The sequence below is a fragment of the Tachysurus fulvidraco genome, chromosome 4 (genome assembly GCF_022655615.1).
Source record: "Tachysurus fulvidraco isolate hzauxx_2018 chromosome 4, HZAU_PFXX_2.0, whole genome shotgun sequence".
Taxonomy (NCBI): Eukaryota; Metazoa; Chordata; class Actinopteri; order Siluriformes; family Bagridae; genus Tachysurus; species Tachysurus fulvidraco.
The window spans coordinates 7769692-7795103 of record NC_062521.1 but is presented as its reverse complement, the minus strand read 5'-3'; the positions used below and the strand labels follow the sequence as shown (position 1 = coordinate 7795103).

The following is a 25412-nucleotide window of genomic DNA, read 5'->3' as shown; positions in this document are numbered from 1 at the left end:
TGGTTCAAGTTCATTGGGGATCCAGATCTCTGAGGACCTGTCCTGGACCAAATGGTCAAGAAAGCACACCAGTGCCTATTCTTCCTTTAAAGAACATTGAAGAGACATCACCTGTCTTCACCATCTTGGTGAAATTTTATTGCTGTGTGATTGAGAGCATCCTGACTAAATGTCACAGTCTGGTATGGGAACTGCACAGCAACAGACCACTGCACTGGCACGCCTCCCAGTGACCACCCACCTCTGTATATTATTTCAATATCACCTGAATATTTGTATATATAGTATATAACGGGCATCACCAAATGGCGGACCGCAGTCCGGATCCGGACCGAGTGACGGGTCTGCCCGGACCCGTTAAAATTCTAATACTATCATATTAAGCATCTCCTTATTATAATCTAATATTATAAGATTATATAAGCTAAAAAGATAAATATTTCATTTATGCGCAGTTAATCTAGTTATTACGACAGGAGCGTTATCAAAAGCCAAGCCAAAAACAGATTGTTTCTGTTCCATACTCCAGAGCAGAAGGTGGCAGTAATGCACCTAATTACACTGGCAGGACAATTAAGATTCAAACTGCTGACAGGACAGTTACATGCCCATTTCTCTCACTAGGAACGGAAGATGGAAAGGGAGTAAGGAGAGGTGGAAAGGAGAGAGGAAAAAGGGAGCTGCTCAAAGCTCTGCACTTTTCTTTTATTCAGTAAATTCTGCCCTGTTCTATTTGACTTGAAATGTTCCTTTGCCTAAGGTTCCTGTGTTATTAATGTAGTTAATGTTTAAAACAGTCTTTTGTTTAATTTTTTTCTTAAAGATTAAAAACACTTTTATTTTATTCAAAAGATTCTGAATGTTTTACATTATTTGAAATATAAGCCCTAAGTTCAGGCTGCTCAAAGCTGTGTTTGCACTTTTTATTTATTTTATTCAGAAGAAATTCAGTGTCTGTTGTCTGTTACTTGACATGTAGTAAAGACAACTACAGGATTGTTTTCCATTCAAGTGCCATACAAGTTCAGACTTTGAAAACACTTGAAATTTAACAATAAATTATATAGAAATGTATGTGCATTATTAATTGTATTAGCATGAGGGTACACTATTTTAAGTGACAATATAAGATTCGGACCTTTGGTGGGAGGAAATTTTAGTAACTGGACCTCTTTGAATTTTAATTGAATACCCCTGGTATATAATATATAACACCTTGTATATTTCATGTCCATACTGTAGCACCCAACCTGTATATCTTGTATATCCATACCTGTACATCCATAGCATATTCCTCTGTATATTATCCTGTTTATACTGTAAATACTGTACTCATATTGTAAATACTGTACATCTTGCACTTGCTGCTTATTGCACTTCAGGTTAGATGCCAAACTGAATTTTGTTGCCTTGTACTTGTACATATGTAATGACAATAAAGTTGAATCTAATCTAGTTTAAAAACGTGCCATGGATATTCATTCATTCATTTTCTACCGCTTACCCAAACTTCTGGAGTCACGGGAAGCCTGTGCCTATCTCAGGCGTCATCAGGCATCAAGGCAGGATACACCCTGGACAGAATGCCAACCCATCGTAGGGCGCATACACACACACACTCATTCATTCATTCACACAACCTGGACAATTTTTCCAGAGATACCAATCAATCTACCATGCATGTCTTTGGACCCGGGGAGGAAACCGGAGTACCCAAAACCCCCGAGGCACGGGGAGAACATGCAAACTCCACACACACAAGGTGGAGGTGGGAATCGAACCCACAACCCTGGAGGTGTGAGGCAAACATACTAACCACTAAGCCTATGATATGATATTAAGATGTGATATTTGCAATTTGCCACGTTTCCGTTTTAAATGAACGTTTACATCTGCTACTGCAAAGAGATTTACCAATAGTCTCCCAGAAATTATCCTCCATGATTGGATCACATCTGACCCCACAGAAGTCGATAAGGTAACTGATTACTTAGAGTCAGTGTTTAACTACACCATAGATATTGTAGCTCCACTTAAAATGAAAAAGAATTAAAGATAAAAAACATGCAGCCTGGTGCAATGACCACACATTAACCTTAAAACAATCAACTAGGAAATTGCTGCTAAATCAGCGTCTCTCTCAACACTAATTGAAGGCAACAAAAATAATCGTAATTCTTTTTATTTAATACTAAATTCTTTATTTAATAAAACTAGGAATAAAAACACTGTAGAAAAGCACACACCATCTATTTGCAGCAGTAACGGCTTTATTAATTATTTCAATGGAAAAATTGTTATCAGGCAGAAAATCCAGACATTTAATTTTATAACAAACAGTTTGATAAATAAAGCTGTAGATAATATTACTGTTTCTGATCAGCACTCAGACTGTTTCATTCCCGTTTGGGAGACCTTATATATATTTATATATATAAAAAAAATTATTCCCCTTAATTTCTTATTCAAAATTATCAAACTGCAGACTGGATCCCTACCCACATGTTTCTTTACTCAGATATTACCAGTGGCTACCGAACCCCTTCTAAAAATAATTAATTCTTCCCTTTTATTCTTTTAAACAAGCTGTTATCAAACCTCTGATTAAAACCCACCCTTGACCCCTGTCAGCCTTTATCTCCAAGATCCTAGAAAAGGTTGTAGCACAGCAGTTATGCTCATACATACATAGGAATATAATTCATATAAAATCTGTCATATGAACCAGAACCAGAAGATTATAAACACACCTATCTTAGCCAAGCCGCATTGGCTCCCAGTCAAATTTCGCATTGATTATAAAATACTATTACTAACCTATAAAACACTGAATTGTCTCGCTCCACCTGAGCGATCTTTTGTTTTGTTTTTTATGATTCGTCATGCCAACTTCATTAAAAGGTGCAGGCTTTTTCTTACAAAGCCCACAGTTATGGAACAACCTTACAATTAGTGTTAGGTACACAGACATGGTCTAGTGTTTGCGGGCTGAAAATACATTTGTTCATGAATAGTTTCTTCTAAGGTCAATAAGCTGATCTGAATGGTTTTTCAACAGGCTGGCTATAGACATCGTTTCCAAATGAAGTAGAAAATGTAAAATAGAAGAAAAAAATAATAATGTGGCTGACAACTTACATTATCTAGTTTTTTAATACAACTGAGGGTTAAGGGCCTTCTTCAAGGGCCCAGCAGATGCAGCTTAGTAGACCTGGGATCGAACCTACAACCTTCCGTTTGGAAACCCAACACCTTAACCACTAGGCTAGACCAGATTAACCACGATTTCGGGTAAATTCAAGATTTATACCCCAAGCAAACGAAGGCGAAACCCGTACACGAGAACAAAAGCCTTCCCATTTGCAGGTTCAGGAAAAGATTTGTGACGTTGGGCAAAATCCTGTCCACGTGATGCCGCTTGTGGTCGTTTGCTCCTGTAAGTCAGTGGCTCCTCCTGCTAAAGAGGGTCAAAAAAGGAACCAGACTAGTCGCAGATTTGTGAAAACAAATTATATCTTGTTAGGATGGAAAGGGGGCACTGGCTGCTTAATAGAGCAATACTGTAGGTTTTTTTGGGTTTCCGATTCTTTTTTTGTTTTGTTTGAGCGCTGTGTTAAATAAGGACGGGTTCTAGTGACATTTGAATAGTAAACACCCCCAGAACTCGGTGAGAGCTGCGAACCCCAGACCAGACCAGACCCAGACCCAGAACAGACCAGACCCAGACCCAGACCCAGAACAGACCAGACCCAGACCAGAGGCGAGGCCGCGCCCGGTGCCGCCGGAAAGAAAAAACGGAGAAAGAGGTAGCTGTATATTTACCTTTAAAGTTAAGCTCAAGCGATCAAGAGTTCTGCAATTCACTTTAATTATTGGTTGCGTTTTTCAGACGTGATTAGGCTTTAAATGAAGACGAAGGTTTTGGCGTATTCTGTAATTCTCAACCATGAAGAAAAACCGTGGCTCTGAAGGCTAAGCTTTGTTTGGTCCCCTTTAATTCTATGATTACACCCTTATTTAAACATACAGTAGCATCTACTACTACTTCTTTTTTGGTGTAACTGAAGTGCGAAAGTAAAGTGTTCATTGTAACAACAGTTGCGTTCCTGAGTTAGTTTGTCGCTAATTTTTAGCTAAGTATAGCGTCCGAAGCCAGAGGGGATTTGGCACCTATTTGGTTACCTGAGATAATGCCGTTATTGCTCTCATATATATATATATATATATATATATATATATATATATATATATATATATATATATATATATATATATATATATAGTTTTCTATAATTAACGGATGGTTAAGACGTTTCGATTTTGTTATTGCTGAGCAGCTAACAAGCAGCTTGACATCTACTTATCTTCATTAAGCTCTGTTTACCCTGAGACTCTGGTTTAGTTTGCAGTGCTTTCTTACAGACACTAAAGGGTTTTATTTTTACACCCAGTGCTACACGGTTTTTATTATATGCACCTTATGGACAGAAAGACACAACCAGAAAGAAAGCATTTTTCTCTTCGAGAGTAATGGTATTGTGGCATGAAGTCAGCCTTAATTCAAATAGAACAGATTTCATGCCTTGAATACATGATGTAGTCACAACACAGATCACACCCATGAAAGGTGGACACAAATTTCTGTAAAACAGACCACAGACTGATGCTTCACATATTTGGCCTAGCTACTGTTAATAGCAGTATCCTAGGTTTGGTTTTAATATTAGTATCCTATGGAACGTGTGATAGCCTAGTGTTTAAGGTGTTGGGCTACCAATCGGAAGGTTGTGGGTTTGATCCTAGGTCCACCAAATTACTATTTTTGGGCCCCAGAGCAAGGCCCTTAACCCTCAATTGATAATGTAAGTTGCTCTGAATAAGGGCTGGAAATGTAAATGTAGAACAGTGGGATTTGGTAAAGTTCAGTCACCCACCTGCACACTAATGTTTAAGGCATAAACATATTAATGCTTCTAATTAATAACAGTAATATTGATCACTGTTATTAATTTAGCTTTTGCATGCATTATTGTTACTGTTTTATTAGATTAGAGTAGAGTAGAGTAGATTCAACTTGAGTGTCGTTACACATGTACAAGTACAAGGCAACAAAATGCAGTTTGGCATCTAACCAGAAGTGCAATTGTGGTGGATCCAGAGACTTCGACTTGAGAAAGAGCTGGGAATACATGCTAAACTGAATCTTAGTGCTTTGCAAGGCCTTACAGTGAACATGCATTCATACACTCATTAAAACTTAAGGTCACATGCAGACATAATGCCATGGTATTAGAAGGTGGAAGGAAACTAGGGAACCTGGAGAAAGACCCAGAATCTCAGTTTCTGAGCCTGCATTTAATTTGGAAAATATACCTAGTAGCAAACTTTTGCTAATTTATGTCCTAGAAAGCACATACAGTCAAGGACAGCAAGTGCCATTTGAAGGGTCATTGTTGAAACTGAAAAAAACTAGCAACCAAAATGGTGAATAATATAAGTAAATAGTAAAGATTTGAAAGGATCATAAATAAATCCATATAAGAGTTTTGCGGGCATCAACAAAAATTTCCATTGTGATGGTCTTATGTTTTGAATGAATGTTGCACCTAGTTGTACATAGGTGCTCTGCTGATGCTTTGCATCAGTATCCTTGTTTATAAAATGTGCTGGATATGTTGTGGGCATTGGAGGAATGGATCTGAACAATCTTCTCTCTAGTATTGCATGTTGCTGTTTTATGATTTATAAGGATCCACTGATCCAATTTTTCCAATTAAAATACAACACTGCTATCAGAACATTTATGTTACCTGATACTGAACTTCACATGGAAAGACCAAATGGAATTTAGCAAGCTACTTGTACATTTAATGAAAAAATATTAGTTCTTATTATGCATTAATGCTGACTCACTTTTCTTTATTGATCATTGCTCCATGCAGCTACAAGGCAGATGGATCAGAACAAGTTCACTTATCTTGTTTGTGTATTTTATTCTCAGGTCTGGCTAAACTAGAGTAAATACACTGCCTTGCCAAAAAAGTCACCACCTGGATTTAACTAAGCAAATAGGTAAGAGCCTTCCATTACTGCAGTGTTTTATTATGTTTCAACTGGGAAATTTTAAAAGGTTTTAACTGATACAGTGGGTAGCTTCTTTCTTTTTTAAGCAACCCTGCTGTAAGATGTGTCCTGTGGTTGTGGAAAAGATCTTCCTGTTTCAGAAGGGTAAATTTATTGGCATTCTTTTAAGCAAAGAAAACAGTAGAACTCTCAGCAATGTTTTATAGTGAATGTAAGAGCATTTCCACTTGCAGAATGTAGAACTGTGTAGCCTTACGAAAACCACTTATTAGTGAGATTGCAATCAGTAATCAGAAAAAAACAGCTTTAGTTTGCAAGGGAACATAAAAGATTGGACTCTATATTGGAGCAATTTTAAAATGTCATGTGAGTCCCTGTGCGAGGGTAAGAAGAGAGCCGTATGAAGTGATACACCCATCAATGCGTGCTGAAAGCAAATCAAAAGTTGGTTTAAAAAAGATTAGCCAATCAAGTTGACTCATGGTACCATTTATTATATAACTATTGCATATCGCAATATTGACCTCAATAATTGCAATATGAAATTTTTTGTGCAGCCCTACACTAATAGTATAATATCTGATTATTCCCTACTTTTTCTGACATTAGCTTTGTTTATTTTTATAGGTGCCCCATGCTCTTTTTCACATTTTGTCTGTCTCCTGATTGACTAGTTGTTCTTGCCTATAACAGTGTAAATGAGTAAATTTAAAGTGTGATGATGCTTGATGTCTAAACTGGTATAGGATGTACGCATACAAATTTCAGCTGATTCCAACTGAGTTACTATAACAAGATTATAATGAAAGCACACAGCAAATTTACTTAAGCAGCTATTTTGACACTTAAAGTTTTGCAAAGACACTTAATTTACATGTAGTTCCTGAATCATTAGGATCAAGTACTTTCAAAAACTAAACCACTGTAAAAACATTGGATTTCTCTATATCTGTTCTCCATATATTGTCTGTTAGGGTTATCATCATGATCAGGTGATTAACTCGCCCCCGAAACAGGTGAAGAAAGCAACAAATTGTGCTGTTGAGCTGAGGGTGTGTGCACTGTTGTTTTTTTAGCTTTGATTTTCCAGTTCAGTTTTAGTTTTATACTGGATCCTTGGTGTATCTGGAGGGAAAGAAAATTAAAATATACTTCATTTCAGCATTTTCATAAAATAATAATGTATAATAAATAGTAAATAATATTTTTACGGGCTACTGAGAGAGACAACAGTTGGTCATTCCATTCCTATGTAGGTCTAACTTTCTATCATTCCATCCGTCTTTCAGTCTGTTAACAACTCCATCACACTGATCCATATACAGTGTAGGCCCAGTGTTTAGAAGTAGTTCATTAAACATTATTAGTTGCTCAAATATAAAAACGTTTGAGTGCCATTACCTGCACAAGAACCAGAATGAGTGATAAAGGTAATGGAGATGGAAAAATCAACAAAAATCTCCTAAAGCCACATTGTTACAAATCCGCTATATAGACCTATAAAAACCTAATAGCTGACATCATGGTGACATTATAGTGACATTTGTGTGACCCATAGGATGTCCCTCTTGCATTTTAACAAATCATTGAGCTTTCTTTTTGAACCACATTAATGCCAAAATGTTAACTGTGCACACATTCCAGTGCCATTTTAGCCTTTATTGTGTTGCAGTGTTACATAACTTGTTAGTCGAAGGTTACACTTCTGTCCACAGCAGCACTAATTTGCCAACAATGCCATAATTCCATACAAGACATTTATTAGAGTGTAGATTGAAATAGTTAAACTGCATCAGTGTTTAATGTATTCTAGTTATTAATGTAAGTAAAGACAATATGTGTACAGACTTGCCCTAAGCCAAAGCTGAACTTTAGTTGGCCTTAAATGCTGTCTGACCAACAATTGTGCAGTATATATGCATTATTATACAGCAGGAATGCATTTCAACACTGTAGTTTGCTACTGAAATAGCACTTGTATTAGTGCTTGAAGTGGCATTCTGGCTCAAAGAGCTTTCACCTCACAGCAAGAAGTACATGGATTCAACTCTAGCCCTGCTATTTTCTGTCTTTCTCTTCCTGGTGTGTGTCTGTGTGTGTGTTCAGTGATGGATTATATTTAGATTTAGATTTATATTTATATTTGCAAATACAAATTAAGGAAAATGGTTGCACAAAGTTTGAATGTAAATGTATACAGTACATAAATATAAAATTAATGACTAAGATGTTTAAATGCAGATATTTATTTTCATTTTACATATATTTGTATTTAATTAAGCAAAAAAATGTACAATTGAAACAAAAAAAAAATATATATATTTTTTTTTAGTGTGCGTAATATAATGTTTTTGTAAGTCCATTACAGGTACCAACTTGAACAAGACACTTGATCTCAGCTATATGGATTTATAATTTTTTCTTTTGTGTTTTCATTATATCAAAATGCTCATTCTATTCTTTTTTTTGTTGTTTTGTTTTGGCCATCCTAAATAATTCAGTTCTGTTTGTGTATAATTCATTTAACAATGGATATTGTCACAAAACAGCTTTTCAGAAATGTATAAATTTTTACATTTATTCTTAATCAAAAGTAGTTATAAAGCTTCCTGATTAGCTTACATTTTTGACTGATAAGCATGCTTTGGGGATATGGGTTCACAAACATTGTGCTCTCAGTATGTTATTACCTTTGTTGCTACTGCTTTGACTTCATTAAAAGAGAGATAATAGCGAATAATAAGTGGAAATATAGCTGCAAGCAGCAATGGCGGGCCCTCGCACGTTTTTTTATCGCTATACGGTGCCTCCCAGAAAACAATGCACGGTGGGCAAGTGCATCATGTGGATAAATATCAGTGGACTATTTTACGTTGTTACTGAACCATTTGGGGACTATGGGTAAATGAAACCCCACATTTTAGACAAACGGGGGCGCTAGTGAGCCACTTAAGAGACACCTTTGTGTCCACACTTAACAGCCGACAAATGTGATGTATGTGTCAAATTTCAAGTTAATCTACGCAGGCCAAAAGCTTTAAATATGCCTGAAATAAAAGTAAACTTTGACACGATTCGAATTAGATTCAGTCGCATGAATCCTCTAGGAGGACTATTTAAAAGTTCATTGCATGCAACTGTTGTGTGACTGAAACACTTCCTGGTGCCTGTTGGTGGCGCTATGTCTGAGATTCACAATAGTCACATCGATGCAATCGGAATCCTTGGCCGAACATACACACCGCGTGTCATCCCAATAAGACATTTTTTGCTTTAGATATTAGACATTTTATGTTTCTCTGAATTCGCCATAAATTAGTCGCCTCGCCATAGCAGCACCGTTCGAGATAGCAAAAATCCCTTTGGAATTTAGCAAGTGCAATGTCTCGGCATCATGTTCACCACGTTTGATGTCAATCGCATGAATTCCCTAGGAGGAGTATTTAAAAGTTCATTGCATTCAACTGTGAAAAAAATCCACCTTTGTGACTGACACACTTCCTGGGGCCTGTTGGTGGCGCTATACCCGGGACTCACAATAAGCACATCGATGCAATCGGAATCCTTGGCCGAACATACACACCGTGTGTCATCACAATAAGACATTTATTGGCTTAGATAGAAGACCATAACTTAGTCGCCTTGCCATGGCAGCACCGTTTGAGATATCAAAAATCCCTTCGCAATTTAGCAAGTGCAATGTCTCGGCATCATGTTCACAACTTTTGGTGTCAATTGCATGAATTCCCTAGGAGGAGTATTTAAAAGTTCACACATGCAACTGTTGTGACTGACACACTTCCTGGCGCTTGTTGGTGGCGCTATGTCCGAGATTCACAATAGGCACATCGATGTGATAGGAATCCTTGGCCGAACATACACACCGCATGTCATCACAATAAGACATTTTTTGCTTTAGATATTAGACATTTCCTGTTTCTCTGAATTCGCCATAACTTCGTCGCCTCGCCATGGCAGCACCGTTTGAGATATCAATAACCCCTTCGGAATTTAGCAAGTGCAATGTCTCGGCATCATGTTGACCACGTTTGATGTCAATCGCATGAATTCCCTAGGAGGACTATTTAAAAGTTCACCGCATGAAATTATGAAATAATCCAAAATGGCCAACTTCCTGTTGGGCGGAGCTCATACTTTAGAGTGCGAAAGTTGTTTGGGTCGATGAGATCTATATGCGTACCAACTCTCGTACATGTGCGTACATAATTGCCCGATCTGTGCACAAATGTTTGTTTTTTTCACTACAGAGCCCCCCTGCCACGCCCGTATTCCAGCCTTTGCCCGAGCCTAGCGTCGTACGACTCTGACATGTGTACCAAATTTCAAGAGTTTTTGAGCATGTTAAGGAACCGCAATTGGCCAATGTGTGCAAAAAAAATAAAAAATAAATAAATAAATAAATAAACCCGAGCAAAAACAATAGGGCTTCGCACCATCGGTGCTCGGGCCATAATTATAAACCCGAGCAAAAACAATAGGGCTTCACACCATCGGTGCTCGGGCCCTAATTATAAACCCGAGCAAAAACAATAGGGCTTCGCACCAGTCAGTGCTCGGGCACTTAATATCTTGTAAATGTCAAGATACCTTCTTGAGGGTGTATTTTAGTATTGCAACATTCTGCAACACAAATAAAGAAATGCTGCTATTTCCTACTTTGCAAACTGAAACCAAACATCATCATTGGACTGGACAGAGAGATACCACTGTAAATAAACCTGGTCTATAAAGTCTTAAATTTAGAGGGAGGTTTCAGATATGCATATAACATCATGCTGAACCTTGGAAATTTAACTTGGAGATTTTGTTCTGAACATTTAGCTATGTAGAGGGAACCAAGTCCTTTCTCCTCAAAATTTTTTTTTTTTTTTCTAGCTAGCTAATGTTAATCTGTTTTAATCGGCTTTTTCTCTAGGCCCTGGACCTTGCATGCGATTAGAACAGCAAGTAAACCTTAAGGTTGTCGAGGCCCAAACAATATCGGGGTGGATCTCTGCTCTTTTCACCTAGTACTCCCAGTCACTAAAACGTACAGTAACACTTTATAGATGACTGAAAGCTCCAGATTATTACATTGTCATGAACATTTTTGTACACATTCCAAACTGCATATGCATTACATATGATGCATGGTGCATGTCAATATAACAGTTGCCATTGGGTACATTGTTAAGTGCATAGCATGTGGTTTGGGATGCAGCCATAAATATGTCTTGAGTATATCTTGACATTTATAGATCAAATTGATCTCACTATTAATTTATGTAAATAGGTGGCCCTTAATATATAGTTAGAAACCCGTAAATGCTGGCATGTCAAAATGTGTAATAATAAATAAATAAATCTCCTTGTTATAGATAATTGATTCATTATAAAAATGTGTGCATTATAAGGAAAGAAATTTAAAATTGCAGCCCATGGTTTTAGAGTTGTTAACTTTAATGTATACTTTATGATGCACTAGATCATTTTCATTTCTGATCTTTTTAAATGTACATCAGCTTGGTGCCTATACTTATAAATCAGCTTGGTGCTTATGCTTATACTTATAAATCAGCTTGGTGCTTATGCTTATACTTATAAATCAGCTTGGTGCTTCCTCAATTGCTCAGTATAAACTGAAGTTAAACAATTTTTAATTCACTCTGTATAAGGGTGTCTGCTAAATTCTATAAATGTAAAAAATAAAATAAAATACTTATTTGGAATTGATATGCTTTTTTTTGTTTTCTCATAGATGAGGAAGTTGCAGGAGAAATGGTTGCTGAACAATCTGGTCCAGAAACTCGTCCTTATCAACTTCGAACAAAGTCTCTTTTACCAAAAAGAGCTATATATCCAGTCAAGACTAACATGGAGGCAAGTAATTCTGTGGTTATATCAGCACAAGGCTGGGAGTTCTTGAAGATGTCTTGAGTTTTACAACCAAGCTCCAAACAGAGAGCAGCCGATGGATAAGAACAACCACAAGCCTATGATTTAAGTAATATACTTTGCTAGATAAAGCTGTGCTAATCGACTGGCCATTTGGAATGATGACATTTGCATAATTGATCATTTAAATTGCTAACTGTAAAACACATGTCTGTCTCTTGTTTTAGCTCAAAGTTTTAAATACAGTGCACTTAGAAAGTATTCAGACCTCCTTCACTATCAATTTTATGTTGATGCCTGATATTACAATCGTTCAAATAATTTTTTTTCTTATTAGTCTAAACACAGTACCCCATAATGATAAACAGAATTCTTGAAATGTTTGCAATATGTTAGTTTTTTTCTCTCTCTTTTTTCTTTCTTCTTCTTCTTTCCTGGTAGTGTGACTTCACATCAACAACAGAAAACTTTGGTCATCGAGCCAAGCGTGCCAGGGTTTCAGGCAAATTACAAGACGTAACCGGTAAAGAAAATTCGTATTATTTCAGTGGTCTAAAAAAAACCTGTATTCTCTTTGTGTCTAATGTTTATGTGATCTGTGGATGTTTAATAATTTATCTTTATCCCAGTTGCTCCAGCAGAACAGTACCTGCAAGTGAGGCTTCCAGATGAGGTGGTACTGAAGATCTTCTCCTATCTGCTGGAGCAAGATGTGTGTCGGGCTGCTTGTGTGTGCAAACGCTTTAATGAACTTGCCAATGACTCCATTCTGTGGTGAGATTGCATTGAGGTTTGGAAACAGATTAACAGTTGTGTTTGTTAATTGAACTGAGGGGATTTAACTAGATTATTATTCAGAGATTAACTTGTAATAATACTTATAATTATTATTATAATTTATTGTTGATTATTAACAATCGAATTTAACATAATTCACACTAAAAAACACGCTACATTTTTTGCCAAACTTATTAAATTGTAATCAAACTAAAATGGTGCTCTTTAAAATGGTTTGATGACAGGAAGAGGCTCTATGCAGAGGTTTTTGAGTATGCCCGTCCAATGATGCACCCAGACTCTGCAAAGTTTTACCAAATTAACCCAGAGGACTGTGAGCGGCCTAATCCATGGAAGGAGAGCTTTCAGCAGCTGGTAATGACTTTCTTTTGTGTAAATTAAGAATTTTATTTTTTGTCCCTAAACCATTTCTGCAAATTCAGTTAATTTAGATGCCACTCAGGAAAGCTCCATAGTTAAGTTTCCAGGTTGTTTGTCATGTGCATTTAACGTCTGTGTCAAATATATATTGAAATACATGTTGTGTGGCTCAGTTAATTTGCAGCTTTGAAATACTTAGAATATGCATTGCAATACACTACCTATCTATCAGTTCATAGTTCTCACATAAATGAGACCATGAATGAAACCTGTGGTATTTGTATGTTTTTTTTAGTATAAGGGAGCACATGTGAAGCCAGGGTATGCAGAGCACTTTTACAGTAACCCTGCCAGATATAAAGGGAGAGAGAATATGCTGGTAAGTATTTTTAATAGCGATGATATGTACTCTGAGTTCTGTTTATATTTTCACGCCTCTGCTTAAATCTCTCTCGTTTTTTTCCTTTCTCTTTGTGGGTTTCCCTATTACATATTCTGCATGTCTTTCTGTTTCTCTTTGTCTCTCTTCTTTCTTTGCCTAGTATTACGACACCATTGAGGATGCTTTAGGTGGGGTGCAGGAGGCTCATTTTGATGGGCTTATATTGGTCCATTCAGGGATTTACACAGATGAGTGGATCTATATTGAGTCACCAATCACAATGATCGGGGCAGGTATATATACTGTATGTACTGATATGTATGCCTCTGGGAAATTCATGCCAACCTATATTAGATAAAGATCTATTTTCTTCTTTCTACCACAGCACCAGGGAAAGTTGCAGATAAAGTTGTCATTGAGAACACTAGAGATTCAACATTTGTTTTCATGGAGGGGTCAGAAGATGCATATGTTGGTTTTATGACAATAAAGGTAAGAATTCAATTGTAATGTCTATAATAACTACTTAGCTACTGTGGTGCTTTCTATATCAAGGAAATAAAATAAAACAAACAAAAAATTCATAAAACTGTCTTGTGCTGTTTTTCAAAAATAAACACTTACTGACCAGTCAAATTTGAGAATTCAGCTGTGCTGTGGTGTAAGTCAGGTACATTACAAGGGCTTAACATTAGACTTGGTTTCTTTTTCTTGCAGTTTAACCCTGATGACAAGTCAGCCCAGCAACACAATGCACATCACTGTTTAGAGATCACAGTTAACTGCAGCCCCATCGTTGACTACTGCATCATACGTAGCACATGCACAGGTGAACCCAGATCTTTAATTAGTTTCTTGGCCCAGCCTCCTGTTTGTGGTATATTATGCGGCACTAAAACTGCCCTCTCCTCTGCAGTGGGTTCGGCGGTATGCGTGAGTGGCCAGGGGTCTTGTCCTTCAATCAAACATTGTAACATCAGTGATTGTGAGAATGTAGGCCTCTATATCACAGACCATGCACAGGTTAATAGCCTATGGATTTTAAAACTTTCTCTAATGACTCAACGTGTAGCTTTATCAGATTTATGGGTGATGCATGAGATAAGCCATTAACAGTAACCATTAACATGTTACCTTTTACTCCTTTTCCAGGGCATTTTTGAAGATAATGAGATATCCAATAATGCTCTAGCTGGGATCTGGGTTAAGAATCATGGAAATCCCATAATTAGACGGAATCACATCCACCATGGAAGAGATGTGGGGATCTTCACTTTTGACCATGGCATGGTAACTGCCACTTCTACCGGTCTGACACTACTGAACTAAAATATTCTCTCAGCTTTGGATTTAAGCAAGATATAATGGCATAAACCCACTCTTTATTCTCTATAGGATACTTAACAAAAACAATCAATAAGACTTACTAGTTAAAATCACATTTGAATTTTATAAAGTTTTGAATACTTTATAGAAAGGAAATTTATTATGATTGACAACTCTTCTATTTTAAAACACACTAATATCTTTAGTTTTAGGATAAATAAGGAATTGTTTGCATTTCTTTTCTGACTTTATGACCTTTCCTTCAGGGCTACTTTGAAAGCTGCAATATCCATAGAAACCGGATAGCAGGATTTGAGGTGAAGGCATATGCCAACCCCACAGTAGTGCGCTGTGAAATTCACCATGGACAGACTGGGGGCATATATGTACATGAAAAGGGCAGAGGGCAGTTCATTGAGAACAAGATCTATGCAAACAATTTTGCTGGTGTATGGATTACCTCAAATAGTGACCCTACAATTAGGTAAGTCTGACAGTTGTGACAGCAACCACAATAGATACTGCATGTCAACATGTTGTGTCTGTGCCTCTCATCTGCCTATATCGGTCTTGGACATGCCCCTGCTTCAAATCATAAAATTTAAGCAACTATATTAATTTTACTGTTGTCAGAAAATGATTTCAAACTTTTGTCATCCTTGAGCTACTATTTGCGAGATTGGCTAATTCATCCTGTTAATAAAATAAAAGTAATATTAATGTAAGTAGCTAATGCAATACCAAGTGAAAATATACTGGTGAACAGCAGTCAGCATTCACACTAAACACAACCTTTTTTCTTTTTTTCTTTCAAAAAAAAGGAGAAAATTGACACTTTGTCTTAATGGCTAATCGTACCAAGCTACTTGACCAAGGTTGTTGACGACTGTCATACAGTCCAAATTACATTATGAAATTAAACAAGTGTTAGATGGTGTTAATGGTTCAGACCTATATATGCAACCTTTTTTTCCAGTATGTTGCTCATTTGATGTCTAAGCTAGCTTAACAAAGGCAGCTAAGACTTTCAAGGTGATTTTGCTATAAAACGATTGAGAGCTTTAGGTACATGTTGAAAAGTATGTGACAGTCAAATTTCATGAAAGACTAATCACCTCATCAACCACAACCCATCAACTGTACTTGGAGAATTTTCAGAAATTTTGGCTTCACTTTTTTCTACCATTTTTAATAGCATGAACCCATGTATTACAGCTATAGCTTCAGATCCACAACAACATTTACCAAGATAAAGTGGTTTACAAAGACAAAGTGGTTACTGACAAACAGATCTAACTTACTAGTGTGTACTTAAACGCATCATATGCTTCCAGTAAATGTCTAATTAACCATGCTGCACTCGGCATTCTGCACTACAGTGTTTTTAGGCCTTTTGGACTGGCCTGAGGGAGCCTTTGATAACAGACTATTCACTAGGTTGTGATTTTCAGGTATTTATTGTACCATGATATAATTTTTTTTATGTTTAATTCCCCCATGTTAAATTGCAGGGGTAACACGATCTTTAATGGCAACCAAGGTGGTGTTTATGTATTTGGAGATGGCCGGGGTCTTATTGAAGGAAACGACATATATGGGAATGCATTGGCTGGGATTCAGATCCGTACCAATAGTTGTCCTATTGTCCGTCACAACAAGATCCATGACGGCCAACATGGGGGCATCTATGTGGTGAGAGAATGGGATTAACAGCATTGCAAATTCTGTGTGTGAGTGTGAGTGTGAGTGTGAGTGTGAGTGTGAGTGTGAGTGTGAGTGTGAGTGTGAGTGAGTGTGTGAGTGAGTGTGTGAGTGAGTGTGTGAGTGAGTGTGTGAGTGAGTGTGTGAGTGAGTGTGTGAGTGAGTGTGTGAGTGAGTGTGTGAGTGAGTGAGTGTGTGAGTGAGTGTGTGAGTGAGTGTGTGAGTGTGTGTGTGAGTGAGTGTGTGAGTGTGTGAGTGAGTGTGTGAGAGAGTGTGAGAGTGTGAGTGAGAGTGTGAGTGAGAGTGTGAGAGTGTGAGTGTGAGTGTGAGTGTGTGTGTGAGTGTGTGTGTGAGAGTGTGAGTGTGAGAGTGTGAGTGAGTGTGAGTGTGAGTGTGAGAGTGTGAGTGAGTGTGAGAGTGTGAGTGTGTGTGAGAGTGTGTGTGTGTGTGAGTGTGTGTGTGAGTGTGTGTGTGAGTGTGTGTGTGAGTGTGTGTGTGAGAGTGTGTGTGAGAGTGTGTGTGAGAGTGTGTGTGAGAGTGAGTGTGAGAGTGTGAGTGTGTGTGAGAGTGTGAGTGTGTGTGTGAGTGTGTGTGTGTGTGAGTGTGTGAGTGAGTGTGTGTGTGAGTGTGTGTGTGAGTGTGTGTGTGAGAGTGTGTGTGAGAGTGTGTGAGAGTGTGTGTGTGAGAGTGTGTGTGTGAGAGTGTGTGTGTGCGCGTGTGTGTGTGTGTGTGTGTGTGAGAGTGTGTGTGTGAGTGTGTGTGTGAGAGTGTGTGTGTGAGAGTGTGTGTGTGAGAGTGTGTGTGTGTGAGAGTGTGTGTGTGAGAGTGTGTGTGTGTGAGAGTGTGTGTGAGCGAGTGTGTGTGAGCGAGTGTGTGTGAGCGAGTGTGTGAGAGTGTGTGTGAGCGAGCAAGTGTGAGAGCGAGTGTGTGTGTGTGTGTGTTGATTAAATGCATTATGTTTTTTGCAGCATGAGAAAGGCCAAGGTGTGATTGAAGAGAATGAGGTCTACAGCAACACGTTAGCTGGAGTGTGGGTAACCACAGGAAGCATGCCTGTACTGCGCAGGAATAGAATACACAGTGGAAAACAGGTACAATATACTCCTCTTGCCACAATTAGGATTATTCTGATGTTCTTTTTACAGTAGAAACAGCCATGCATTATTCATGCATTAGAGAAAATGATTTACAATTAGTAATGTCCCTCTGATTATACTCTGTATATGCAATTGATCTTTAAATATACCAAACATGCCACATGCATACATGTGAGGATGGTAGTTAAAACAAATCCCGTAACCCTGAGTTTAAGTTGACAAATCCAAACCAATTCAATCAGGCAATTCAATCAACTATCCGTAAGCTGTGATTAGTCCACAAAACATGTGCACATAAAAGCATTATGCTGCCACCAAACAACCAGTTGTGCTCTACATGGATAGAGGAGCAGGAAATAATCATGCACAAATTCAATAAATAGCATGAATATGAGGATGATAACCCAAATCAGGATGGGTTCCCATCTGAGACTGGTTCCTCTTCAAGGTTTCATCCTCATATCATCTCAGGGAGTTTTCCCTTGTCACAATCACCTCTAGCTTGCTCATTAGGGATAGGGATAGATGTTAGACATATATAGTTTCTATTCTAAAATATATCTATTAATATTTTTAAAAAGATTTTAAACTATAAATTTATATTTAAATTATACTAATTAATTTATATGTGTTTGTGTGTTTATATATATATATGAAATAATTAGAAAAATAAGAATAAAAATCAATAAATGAATATAAATATGTATTTTTCTCTTGTTTCTTTACCTCTATAAAGCTGTGTTGAGTCATTGTGAATTGTTAAAAGCGCTATACAAATAATTATGTTGGCTTTGTAGAAGCCAACATTCTGATTTCCGTTATAAGCTTATTATTATTATTATTATTATTATTATTATTATTATTATTATTATTATTATTATTATTATTATTATTAATCATTATGTTGGCTTTGTAGAAGCCAACATTCTGTTTTCCTATTTAAGCTTAGACAAAAATTTATAAAAATGTAATGCGGTCTAGGGCGTTCGAGCCACATGCACCAAATTCGGATACGTCGTAGACCCTGGTCTGAAGTTTGTTGCTTCTATTTTTCTAAGCGATCGGAATTCCGGCATTCCCGGTACGGAAGCTCAAAATGGCCTTTTTTCCCATAGACTTCCATTATAAACTTTGGAGGTTTATAACACGGCAAGTTTTCGAGCGATTTACACCGAACTCGGACAGGTTCTTTAGGACCTTACTCCGGAAGAAATTTTTATTTCGGAGTGCTGACGGAATTTTCGGTTTTCCCGTAGTCGATGATCGTACATCCCATAGACTTAAATGGGGAATTCCAAAAAGTCCTCTAAGCTCTCACACACAATACATCCAACATTAAGAATTGCATGTACTGTTCTATGCAGTATAATAAGTAGAATCCCATAATGACTGCAGTATTGACATGAAATGTCCAAACCCTCAGTAGCCACTTTTTGCCAAAAGTATTGGCACCCCACCGGGTATTCTGGTGACATCACGTGTAGCCCCGCCCCCAAAACAAGCGAAATCAAAAATTTGCACAATGAGGGGAACTGCCCCACGGGTATTCTGGTCACGTCACGTGACGTCACGTGAGGTCACGTGAAAATTTAAAATTTGCACAACAGGGACATGTGACATATCAAAACACTCAGCACAATGAGGGGAACTGCCCCATGGGTATTCTGGCCATTTTCACGTGACGTCACGTGAAAATTTAAAATTTGCACAACATGGACATGTGACATATCAAAAAACCCAGCACAATGAGGGGAACTGCCCCACGGGTATTATGGTCACGTCACGTCACGTGAAAATTTAACATTTGCACAACATGGACATGTGACGTATCAAAACACTCAGCACAATGAGGGGAACTGCCCCATGGGTATTCTGGTCACGTCACGTGAAAATTAAAAATTTGCACAACATGGACATATGACATATCAAAACACTCAGCACAATGAGGGGAACTGCCCCATGGGTATTCTGGCCATTTTCACGTGACGTCACGTGAAAATTTAAAATTTGCACAACATGGACATGTGACATATCAAAACACCCAGCACAATGAGGGGAACTGCCCCACGGGTATTATGGTCACGTCACGTCACGTGAAAATTTAACATTTGCACAACATGGACATGTGACCTATCAAAACACTCAGCACAATGAGGGGAACTGCCCCATGGGTATTCTGGTCACATCACTTGAAAATTCAAAATTTGCACAACATGGACATGTGACATATCAAAACACCCAGCACAATGAGGGGAACTGCCCCATGGGTATTATGGTCACGTCACGTGAAAATTAAAAATTTGCACAACATGGACATGTGACATATCAAAACACCCAGCACAATGAGGGGAACTGCCCCACGGGTATTATGGTCATGTCACGTCACGTGAAAATTTAACATTTGCACAACATGGACATGTGACGTATCAAAACACTCAGCACAATGAGGGGAACTGCCCCATGGGTATTCTGGTCACATCACTTGAAAATTCAAAATTTGCACAACATGGACATGTGACATATCAAAACACCCAGCACAATGAGGGGAACTGCCCCATGGGTATTATGGTCACGTCACGTGAAAATTAAAAATTTGCACAACATGGACATGTGACATATCAAAACACCCAGCACAATGAGGGGAACTGCCCCATGGGTATTATGGTCACGTCACGTGAAAATTAAAAATTTGCACAACATGGACATGTGACATATCAAAACACTCAGCACAATGAGGGGAGTTTTGATACGTGAGGTAGTTACCTCACGGGTATTCGGATCACGTCACATGCTCATGTCTGCTCACCTCCAAAAGTATTGGCACCCTAGCGGTCCAGTAGCTTTCACAATCTTTCTGCCCACTCACCTCCAAAATGCACCGGCCTTTGCAAATACTTGCACCGTCAAAGCCAACATCAAAGTTTGTCGTGACAAACTTTACAAACTTTAGTTTGAATTGAAACTGAATTGAACAGCAAACACACAATTTGCAGTAATACAGTTTGTGGCTCAGCAAGTTGACACAATTTAATCCATCAAAAATGCAAGCTTTTGTCTGTCCCTAAAAACTCTATTCCTGTTGTACATCTCAGGACAAATTGTAACACAATTACTTAAAGAAATTGCAACAGACTTAGATGAGTTATTTACGTCACTTTTTCTCATAGCTGATTGGTCTACGTTTGTAGTTATTTGAATTGTTTCTTCTGGTAATTTAGAGGGGAAAAGCCCATGTTCAGAATTCCTTTTTAAATTCCTCCTCATTCTACATATTATAAATCAGTAACACCAGTTATGAATGCAAATAAATGCAACTATGAATTTCAAAGTCTTTATAAAATATTTAAAAAAAAATTTAATGTTGCCACAAATCCTGAACTACATTTTCAATTGTACTAAATGGCTTATTAGAGCCTTTAACTCAGATGTTTTTTACCTCATTATGTTCACAGGTTGGTGTTTATTTCTATGATAATGGACATGGTGTGCTGGAAGACAATGATATCTACAACCACATGTATTCAGGAGTTCAGATCAGGTCAGCTTTCATGCACATTGTAGGAATGATTTGTAATGACTATTATACAGAACCGCTCTGTTTGCAATTTTGTTACTGACTTTAGTATCACTTTATATGCAATTGATTAATTTATTTTTATTTATTGTCTTATTTTACTGTATAGGACCGGGAGCAACCCAAAGATAAGAAGAAACAAGATCTGGGGTGGGCAAAATGGTGGAATCCTTGTTTACAACTCAGGTAATGTTTCTATTCCCATTAGACTTGTACTTTGGCCTGATGCTGAAAAAAAGCCATGTTTCTCCAGCAAGTTACAGATATCTCTTTGTTAATCATTGTAGCACTGGTCATTATAGTGAGATATATAGATAGTGAGAAGTTATTTATGATCACTTCTGTTAATGGTGCATTTTGATGTATTTTCAGGTTTGGGCATAATAGAAGACAACGAGATCTTTGACAATGCCATGGCAGGGGTTTGGATCAAGACCGACAGCAACCCAACACTTCGTAGGAATAAGATACATGATGGGAGAGATGGAGGAATTTGCATTTTCAATGGAGGACGAGGTTAGTTCTCACTCTCTTTTGTGTGTGTGTGTGTGTGTGCGTGTGTGTGTGTGTGCGTGTGTGTGTGTGTGTGTGTGTGTGTGTGTGTGTCGCTTGGAAGTTTGTGAACCCTTTAGATATTTCTGCATAATTATAAACCAAAACATAATCAAATTTTTACACAAATCCAAAAAACAGACAGTGAACCCAATCAAACAGATCAGACAAATATATTATACTTTTATTGTAACTGTTATTGTTTTTATTATTATTATTATTATTATTATTATTATTATTATTATTATTATTATTATTATTATGTTTTAATAAGGTACTATAAAAATAAATGTTTGATTTAGATTTTTTTTTTACTCCAATATCACATAAAAGTATGTGAACCTCTAAGTTTAGTACTTAATTTCAAGGTCAAATTAGTGTCCATCTGATTTCAGTAGAGGAGATGACACTCACGTCTCCATAAGTTTCCTGTTTTATTTAAAGATCAGAGATATATTAAAGTGTGATGTTCATGAGGTGTTTGTGTAAGGGGATCATAACTCTTTTTCTGAAGACCTCAGAAATGTCTGTTGTTGCTTATCAGGCTGGAAAAGGTTACAAAATCATCTCTAAAGAGACTCGGTCATATAGATTCTGTAGAAATGGAGGAAATTTAAGACCATTGCTACCCTCCCCAGATGTGTTCAACCAACAAGGATCACTCCAAAAGCAAGACATGTAATAGTCTGTTGGGTCAGAAAGGAATACAGGGCAACATAGAACAATGAATTCAGAATTATGCCAGTGAACTCTAAATGAAAATGGCAAGACATCTGTCTATAGACATACTGAATGTCTATGTCATGGCTTTGCAAACCTACATTGTCATCCAAACGTGGCAAATCCAACGTGTACCTGCAGCTCCAGGTAATTTGTATAAACGGAGGTTGCAATCGAGAATAACGGAAAGTACATAACATTATTTTATCATTAACACAGAAAAAAGTTCGCCTTAGCATGTAGCTACCTACTATCAGGTGTGCTGATAATTGATCATATTGCGGTAAAGTAAAAGTGTATTAATCATTGGTATACTTAAGGTACATTATCAAAGAGGCTAAGTCTAGACCAGCAACGTTTTGGTGCTACTTAAGAACTTTTCCTGGTTCAGAGCCGGTTCTTTGGGTGTCGAAAAAGGTCAAAATAAATTAGGCTCTGGCTCTGAACCAGCACTCAAACTGCTTCGTTGGAAAAGGGGAAAAAGAGCAACAAAGATAATGTTTTAGAATGGCCAAGTCATTGTGCTGACTTTAATCCAAAAGAAACTGTGGAAGGACCTGAAGCAAGCAGTTCATGTGAGGACACCCACTAAAATATGAGTGTTGAAGCTCTTCTGTACTGAGAAATGGAATCAAATTCTAAGCCTTTGCGCAGGACTAGTCAGAAATTAGTGTTTCTGCACAAGGGCTCACAACAGACACTGAAAGCAAAGGGTCACATACTTTTTGAGTAAATGCACCTGCCATGAGCATAGCATAAACCAGGCTCCTTTGTATCATGTTTTTCATAGGTGTTTTTTTATTTTTTAAATTAATAAAATATTTTTTTTAATGTTTTTGTTTCAGGGTTGCTGGAGGAGAATGACATATTTAGGAATGCCCAGGCAGGGGTCCTCATCAGTACCAACAGTCACCCTGTACTGAGAAAAAACAGGATATTTGATGGCTTTGCTGCAGGTCTGTGGTGAAAATGTACTTACACTCTTTATAGGGTAATGTGAAAAAATGTGCCTTTTGTCTAATCATTTGAATGTGTAAAACAGGTATAGAGATCACAAACCATGCAACTGCAACTTTAGAAGGAAATCAGATTTTTAACAACCGCTTTGGTGGGTTGTTTCTTGCATCTGGTATCAATGTGACAATGAAAGGTGAGGAACTGTTGAGGATAGACAAGACTGTAGCTCCTTGTTGGTTATGAAAGAATTTTAAAATAAATAATCATCCTTAAACACAGATAATAAGATAATGAACAATCAAGACGCCATTGAAAAAGCGGTGAGCCGTGGACAGTGCCTGTATAAGATTTCCAGTTACACCAGCTATCCAATGCATGATTTTTACAGGTAACACCATTGCTCAGGCTCAGATTGTTTTGGAAAACATTGGTAATAAGTTGTTAAGAATTTTAGATGGTGTATAATTAAGCAAACTGATTTAATTGCTTTTTCTTCATGCAGATGTCACACCTGTAACACAACGGACCGCAATGCAATCTGTGTGAATTGCATTAAAAAGTGTCATCAAGGACATGATGTAGAGTTTATTAGACATGATAGGTCAGTCCCATCATTCATACAGTGCACTATTGTTTAGGTTGCTCTAATTCAGTCTGGATTTGGGTTTTAAATCCTCTATTAATAAATCATTTTGAGAGTGAGTGTGAGACTGGTTCTCCTGTTTTCTGTGTAACCTGTGTAATGTCTTTACTCCACAGGTTTTTCTGTGACTGTGGTGCAGGGACGTTATCAAACCTGTGCATGTTGGCTGGAGAGCCAACACATGATACGGACACACTGTATGACTCTGCTCGTCCTATGGAGTCCAGCACACTGCAGCACATCTGAGTCTATGTACTCATGAGACTCCATACCACTTCTTAAAGGATCTACTGCTGCCCTGTTCTCCAATTTTAAAATAATACAGACATTGGTGCTTTGAGGATCGGACGATCCAGACGTAAAGAAGCAGATTCTGTAAGCTGCTATTACCAAATTATATGTTTAAATACAATGGCATTTTTTTAAAAGATGTTCACATGCAAGATCTGTTATTGTTCAGTGTAAATTCTCATTGGATCAGAAGAGAATTGGCTTTATAGTGGATCAGATTCAACAGATCAGACTGGTAGATTTCTAACACTCCTCAATCAAGTGCTTATATTATTTTGGAAATAATTCTATTTGTCATGATTTCACCAATTATAGATTCAGAAAACAATTAGGACAGAAAACAGCTATTATTGCAAGCTGTAAATATACTTATATTTGTTTAAAAAATATATATATATATTAATTCACCTGCTTTCTTTTCCAAGAGAGGTGGTAGGTGATGGAAGGAAAGTGGACTTCAGACACTAATTTTGGGCAGTGCTAGAAGGAACATGGTAAACAATTGCTGGTTCATTTCCGGAAAGAGCAGTCTCACCAGTTTCTTTGTGCCTGTATCCAAGAATGTATTGCCACACTATGGAGTAGTGACAATAGTGACAAATATGACCAGCAGCATTTTTAGACAAATTAAATGGTATTGTTTTTAAGCTTACTTGTAGTTTTGTATTTTGAAATCTTAAATGTATGTGCACCTTTTTTATTTTATTAAATATTAATTTTGGGAGTTGTACCTTTTTAGACATGACTATAATTGTACTAATGGTGCAAAATGCATTGTTCTTTCTGTGAAAGATTTATCAGGAAAAGTGAATATGAAAAACAGTAACTATTTTCCAGCATGGTTTTCTTTTTGTCGTTGCCTGTTTTATAATTAAAGGGAAAATCTGTTTAAATTGCAGAAATTAGTGTTTTCAGCCTGATGGAGTAAAGACTGAATCATTTGTATGTTTGAAAACACCTCTGTTTAACTGAAAGAATATTCTGAAAGGCTTAAACCAAACGAAAAACCTACCCTGCTACAGAAAATTCCCC

General features: G+C 37.4%; 1 protein-coding gene across 4 annotated transcripts; it reads left to right on the top strand.

The window, feature by feature from the left end:
* The first annotated feature begins 3429 nt into the window (after positions 1 to 3429).
* On the top strand, positions 3430 to 25216 carry fbxo11a (F-box protein 11a). 4 transcript variants are annotated; one of them, XR_003443679.2, is made up of 24 exons: positions 3431 to 3806; positions 6002 to 6072; positions 11843 to 11964; positions 12421 to 12502; positions 12609 to 12753; positions 13002 to 13131; positions 13433 to 13516; positions 13680 to 13812; positions 13905 to 14011; positions 14237 to 14348; positions 14436 to 14542; positions 14672 to 14809; positions 15112 to 15329; positions 16357 to 16537; positions 17515 to 17637; positions 21096 to 21181; positions 21327 to 21403; positions 21590 to 21733; positions 23335 to 23445; positions 23532 to 23639; positions 23726 to 23834; positions 23949 to 24047; positions 24206 to 24464; positions 24806 to 25216. XR_003443679.2 is itself a non-coding variant. In XM_027165801.2 (23 exons), exons 3-23 carry the CDS (start codon positions 11863 to 11865, stop codon positions 24333 to 24335), a joined length of 2526 nt encoding a protein of 841 aa, XP_027021602.1. In that variant the 5' UTR covers positions 3431 to 3806; positions 6002 to 6072; positions 11843 to 11862; the 3' UTR covers positions 24336 to 25216. The 4 variants fall into 4 exon arrangements, 2 of the variants coding, with proteins under 2 accessions (XP_027021602.1, XP_047668218.1); XM_027165801.2 differs by having other exon boundaries at positions 24206 to 25216; XM_047812262.1 differs by lacking the exon at positions 6002 to 6072 and having other exon boundaries at positions 24206 to 25216.
* The last annotated feature ends 196 nt before the right edge of the window (positions 25217 to 25412 follow it).